The sequence below is a fragment of the Haemaphysalis longicornis genome, unplaced genomic scaffold (genome assembly GCF_048455015.1).
Source record: "Haemaphysalis longicornis isolate Haplotype H1 unplaced genomic scaffold, Haemaphysalis longicornis Haplotype H1 scaffold_1, whole genome shotgun sequence".
NCBI classification, from domain to species: domain Eukaryota; kingdom Metazoa; phylum Arthropoda; class Arachnida; order Ixodida; family Ixodidae; genus Haemaphysalis; species Haemaphysalis longicornis.
Genome location: NW_027526203.1, coordinates 169663579 through 169669571, shown reverse-complemented (window position 1 = coordinate 169669571; position 5993 = coordinate 169663579). Strand labels below are relative to the sequence as shown.

The 5993-nt window shown below is 52.0% G+C and overlaps 2 protein-coding genes across 2 annotated transcripts; both read right to left on the bottom strand.

The window, feature by feature from the left end:
- Positions 1–345: 345 nt before the first annotated feature.
- LOC144167222 (uncharacterized) lies at positions 346–3520 on the bottom strand. Its single transcript, XM_077696567.1, has 3 exons — positions 3097–3520; positions 1892–2014; positions 346–906 (listed from the first exon to the last, which is right to left on the bottom strand). The coding sequence occupies exons 1-3, from the start codon at positions 3518–3520 to the stop codon at positions 494–496; spliced, it is 960 nt and encodes a 319-aa protein (XP_077552693.1). The 3' UTR covers positions 346–493.
- LOC144167210 (uncharacterized) lies at positions 3460–4570 on the bottom strand. The gene has a single exon (XM_077696556.1). It carries the CDS (start codon positions 4562–4564, stop codon positions 3572–3574), a length of 993 nt encoding a protein of 330 aa, XP_077552682.1. The 5' UTR covers positions 4565–4570; the 3' UTR covers positions 3460–3571.
- Positions 4571–5993: the final 1423 nt, after the last annotated feature.

Below are 5993 nucleotides of genomic sequence, written 5' to 3'. Positions count from 1 at the left end.
CCAAAGTAACAAGCCTTAAAGCTCTGTAACACTTCCGAAGACGCTTTTGATCTTCCCTCCGCGTTTAAAAGCACTGCGAAAGCCATAGTTATCGCCACCAGGGAGCGGGTCTCCGTGATTTGCCCGTCGCAGCAGATACGCCTTACGTTTCTGCTTTGCTTTTCTGGCTTTCTTTTTTAAAGTAAATATCGAGGGAGCTTATGGCTTTAACTGACGGAAAGCCGGAACAAAGGCGGTTACACCACTGTAATGACGTAATTCCACTGTTACATAGCCGGCGCACACACGGTGCGTGGACGACAGACGAGACAGCGCTGGGAACTGAACCATTTATTCGTCCGTGAACACAGTATTTAAAGCATAGCAAGGGAGAGGGAGTTGGGACGGAAGAAAGGGCGAGGAAAGACATGACGCTGAGTTGTTGATACGTCACACGCCTGGCTCAGGCGGCGGGAGATAACATAGCAAGCCGATTTACAACATTTCTCCTCCCTTAGTATTGAAAACGCTGTACAGGCTTTCTTTCCCGAGTAGAACGTCGCAAAACTTGCGGGGGTTCCTGAGCCTTCTGGATAGGCGGCGACGGTTGTGCAGGTACCACCTGGTCTGCAGGCTGCTCGTTCAAATCGCCTTCGTTGTCGGTCGGTGTGGGCGCAGCTGCAGCCGAAGGGCTCCCCTCGTCTTGGTCTCGGTGAACGCCGCTCCGAGCGGATGCCGGGCTCGGTCTGGAATGCACTTGGTCTATGTGACGCCGAACCACCCCAGCGGGCGTTTGTATGGTGACCATGCGTGACCCTGTAGCGGACTGAACTTTCCCTGGTGTCCATTTGTCCCCCTGGCCGTAGTTACGGGCGTACACGGCTGTGTCGGATGGCAGTGTCCACTCTTCCGTCTCCCGGGTTGACCCTGGGAAAGGTAGGAAACGCGAGTCCAAGCGAGAGCGGATCAGGTAGCCGAATAGAAGTTCGGAAGGGGATTTTCTCTCGGGGCACGGCGTTCTCCTGTAGTTGAAAAGAACCTTCACTCATTTCTCTTCTAATGTGATTTCGCTTATCTTCTTTAAAGCTTCCTTAATCGTCCGAACAGCTTGTTCAGCGAGCCCGTTAGATTGTAGGCGATACACAGCCGTACGGAGGTGTGCGATGTTATTGTTCTTCGCAAAGGTGGCGAATTCTTCACTAGTGAACTGCGTGCCATTGTCCGCAACTATTGTGCGTGGAACACCGAATCTGTCAAAAATGCTGCGTAAGCTGGCAATTGTAGACTGCGTGCTTGCCTGCCTCATGGGCACGGCTTCAATCCACTTAGTGGCATCATCCACGACCACCAGTATCATGCTGCCTGCGACCGGCCCGGCGAAATCGGCGTGCAGCCTCGACTATTTTTCATTAACGGCTGGACAACTCATTGGTTGAGCAGAGGCTGGCACAGGCAGGTTTTGCACGCAGTTGTGGCCCGACGCTGAGAGGTGTTCTATCTCTCGGTCTAGTCCCGGCCACCAGAATGCCGATCTGGAGACAGCCTTCATTGCCGATGACCCTTGATGTGTCTCATGGAGCATATGTAGCACCCGTTCTCGTGCGTGTGTGGGAACAACAACTCGATGACCCCAGTATAACAACACATGAGCCACGGATAGTTCTAACCGGTGGTCCGAGAATGGCACCAGCTCTGTGTCCTTTACATGTTTCGGCCAGCCATGCTTGGTGTACTCCACGACCTTCGCTAGTAAAAGGTCCCGCGCAGTTAGCTCTGAGTTCTTCGACAGACACAGTACCATCATCGAAACTTGTTAGAGCGTAAACATACTCTGGGGGTTCGCTTCTCGCTGGTGGTGCTGGAGTCTGCAGCGTTAGCCTGCTGAGGGTGTCGGCGTTTAGTAGCAGCTTACCGGGCGAATACTGAAGCTTGTAGCGAAATCCGCCGAGGTAGAGAGCCCACCGCTGTATTCGAGCTGCGGCCAACGCTGGCGTCGGCTTCTCCGCTTTCAGAAGGCCCAGGAGCGGCTGGTGATCTGTGACCAAGGTAAAATCTCTGTTGAGGAGATAGTCGCGAAATTTCAACACCCCAAAAACAAGGGCCAAGGCCTCACGTTCTACCTTGGAGTAATTCCGTTCAGCAGTGGTCAGCGTTCGCGAACGGAAGCCTATGGGACGGTTCACTTTTCCATCCGTATGAAACAGCATGGCACTAATGCCATGCGGAGAAGCGTCGCACTCCAGTTTTAATGGCTTTGCGGGGTCGTAGTGAACGAGCACCCCTGCCGCAAGTAGGCACTGCTTTGCGTTGGCAAAGTCGCTGTGTTGAGCTTCTCCCCAGACCCAACGCGCATTTTTGCCAAGCAACTGGTACAAAGGTGCAAGCAAAGATGACATATTCGGAAGGAACTTGGAGTAATACGACAGCATGCCCAGAAATGAGCGTAGTTCCTGCACATTTGTCGGGCTAGGAGCCTGGGCGATTGCTTCCACATGTTTCTCAGTGGGGTGTAGGCCGTTTTTGTCGATTTGGTGCCCTAAGTACGTGACTGAAGGTTGACTAAATTTGCATTTGTCTAGACGCAGTTTTACACCGTGCTCACGGAAACGCTGGAGTACCGCTCGCAGGGTCTCGCTGCTTCCCTGTCGCTCCGCAACCAACACATCGAGGTAAGCTTGCACGACTGGTAGCCCCTGCAGGACTGTTTCGATTTTTCGGTGGAAGATGGCTGGGGCAGACGCTATGCCAAAAGGCAGCCTCTGGAAGCAAAATAGCCCTCGATGCGTGTTAATTACGCATATCTTCTGCGATTCTTCGTCAAGCGGTACTTGATTATACGCGTCACGGAGGTCGAGAGTGCTGAAGTACTCTCCGCCGTTTAGGCCGGCAACCTGTCGTCAATCGCCGGCAATGGGTACTGCTCCAGTTCGCATACAGGATTTAACGTGATCTTGAAATCGACGCAAATCCGAACGGTTCCATCTTTCTTTAAGACTGGCACAATGGGCGTGGCCCACTCCGCATGCGCTACCGGTGATAACACCCTAATTGCTACCAGTCTGTCAAGTTCTTGAGAAACCTTATCATGGAGAGCGAAAGGAATGGATCGTGCCTTACAGAACTTGGGTGTAGCTCCTTCCTTGAGTTGAAGGTGCACAGGGGGACCGCTGATGCAGCCGAGTTCCGCGCTGAAAACGTCTTGAAACTCGTTGACGATGTCGTCCACGGCCGGGAGACTCGTTGGCGATCCGGCTTCCGCTCTCAAGTTAAGGACAGGTGACCCTGCGTTGCTCAGCTGAAAAATTAGGTCCCACCCGCATAGACAAGGACCGGGGCAATTTAATACTACCAACGAGCAGTCTACTACGGCACCCTTGTAAGCTACCTTCATGTCCAATTGTCCTAGGACGGGGAGCTTGCCAAAATAACAGGAAAGCTGGACAAATGAAGGTTGCAATGGCGGCCATCTCTCCCGGTTCGTTTCATAAATTTCGCGTGGCAGAACGCAGACGGGCGACCCCGTGTCTATCAGCATTGGCATGTCAACGCCGCACCAAGTGAACTTCCTGTGAATTGGGGGCTCTAATTGCCACTACCGAGATGAAGACAAAGTCCAGAGGTGCATAGCTTCGTCTACGTTCCCCTCCGCACAGTCTTCCGCCACCGCCAGTGCTCGTCCCCGCATGCCTTGCGTCTGCACTGTTTCGCGTTTCCTCGGAGCGTCGCTCGAACACATTTTCGCAAGATGACCCGGCCTACCACAGCGATAGCACCTACTCTTGGCCCAGCCGCATGCGTGGCTGTTATGCTTCTTACTTCCGCAGCGTCCGCATTTTAGAGTAGGCTCGTTCGTCAACACGCGCTGCGCGTCAACCTTCAGTACGGTAGTTGTATCGCCCGATATCTTATTTGCGTCATCTTCTGCCGTTTCGGCTGATAATGCTATCGCTTCGGCCTCTTCCAAAGTCAAGTTTGCTTTTGCCAAAAGCTGTTTTTGCAAAGCCTTTGATCTGACCCCACAGACTATACGGTCGCGGAGCATTCGTTCCAGCGTGCTGCCAAAATTGCAGTTGTCTGCAATGCGTCGGATGTCGACAAGGAAATGTTGCAAAGGCTCACCTTCGTGCTGACATCGTTTGAAGAACCGGAAGCTTTCCGTTATCTCGTGGCGCTTCGGGTCAAAATATTCATCCAGCGCTGCAACGACTTCTTCGTAGGTTAGGCTGTTCGGTTTCTTGGGAGCGACTCGTCCCGACATAATCCGCACAGTCCTCGTGTTTAACGCTGCTACGAGCAACGCCCTTTTTTTCGCTGTGTCGATAACTCCCGCTGCCTCGAAACAAGCTTCTGCCTTGATGACGTACGCTTTCCAATTCTCCCTCTCGCCGTCATACTCGGGAAGATAATGGTGAGCCATGGCTGCCGTTGTCATTGCTGCAGGTTCTTGAAAGACCGTACCGTGGTTTTGCTCGCCGTGTTCTTCTTTTACTTCATGGGTTCCTTTCTTGATCGTCGCCACTGTTACATAGCCGGCGCACACACGGTGCGTGGACGACAGACGAGACAGCGCTGGGAACTGAACCATTTATTCGTCCGTGAACACAGTATTTAAAGCATAGCAAGGGAGAGGGAGTTGGGATGGAAGAAAGGGCGAGGAAAGACATGACGCTGAGTTGTTGATACGTCACACGCCTGGCTCAGGCGGCGGGAGATAACATAGCAAGCCGATTTACAACATTCCAGCTGTCCAAAAACGACACTACCGGGAAGAGAGAGAAAAAATTTTTCAGCAAGATTCAAGCTTATCTGATGGGCATACAGCAGTAATTTTTGGCTGAGGTACCTTGCAGCCCCTTAATCTAATTACTGGACGTATTGGTTGACTACGTTCTGCAAGCATCTACATTTAAAAAAAGGTGAAGAAAGTGTTGCAGTGTCCCTTTAATGGGCGTAAATACAACCACCAAATGGTTGCACCCGGGTCGACAGTTTTCAAATGGGATTCAGATTGAAAAACACAACTCTTACTGTGACCTGAGGCAACTGTGTAACTAACGGTGGCTTTGTACGGTTGCGTGGTCAACCTCGCGTGGTGACCCTTTACCTACATGAGAACCGGTTGTGAAGATGTACGCAGCGGCACGAACGGGGCTATCACGTGTGACTCGGTTTTCCCGACTCAGTCGTTCCAAAGAACCGCGGCCCGCTTAGAGGACCCTGGTACATCTGGCACCCTGGATATGGGGTGGCGATTAAATGTGTGGGGGGCAGGCGGGGGACGGCGTGGAAAGGTTGTTTTTGGGTCGAGAATTGTGCGGGTATTTTGTTGGTCTTTTGGGGGACTTTTCTTTCGCCTTTCTCGTATTTTCTTTTCTCTCGCCTTTCCCGTATTTTCCTGTAACGTGTGATTCTGTTTATGGTCTGACATATGTACAGGGCCAGAATGCCCACCAGTATTACGTTTGGTAGAAAATGACAGAGAAGACAGCTTTTGACCTACTGTAATTAGGCCCTCCCATTAAGGACCCAGCGGCGCAGCCAACGACCGCGAAGCGTCACTCACTGGATGAGTGGGGAGGAGCACCAGGTCGGCGACCGCAAACTGAAGATCTCGAAAGGTCTGGTTTTACTGGTCCGCTTGTTCGATAAGTGTAAAGTCAGGCTGCTCTCGGGCTGCACGGGTGTCATACCAGAACACGCTGCTCGTTCTGCAAAAAGCATTTCTGTGGAGCGAAAAGGACATCGCCCCAAGATGTTCAAGTGAGCCAGCGTCTATTCAGTTCTGGGCTTCACCGTGGTGCGAGTGTCAACGGAATCTCAAGAAGCTTAGCATCCCAATTTTTAGTTGAATTGCTTTGGGACTGCGATTTATATGCCCCTTATGTTCGCCTAAGTGTTATAAGGTCGTCGTATACTTGTGTTTCCCGCCTTTGTCAAGACAGTAGCCATCAAAGAACTTACTGTGAAATAAGTAGCACTGTCCGTGATAAGTGTTAGGAGAGCGCCAAAACACA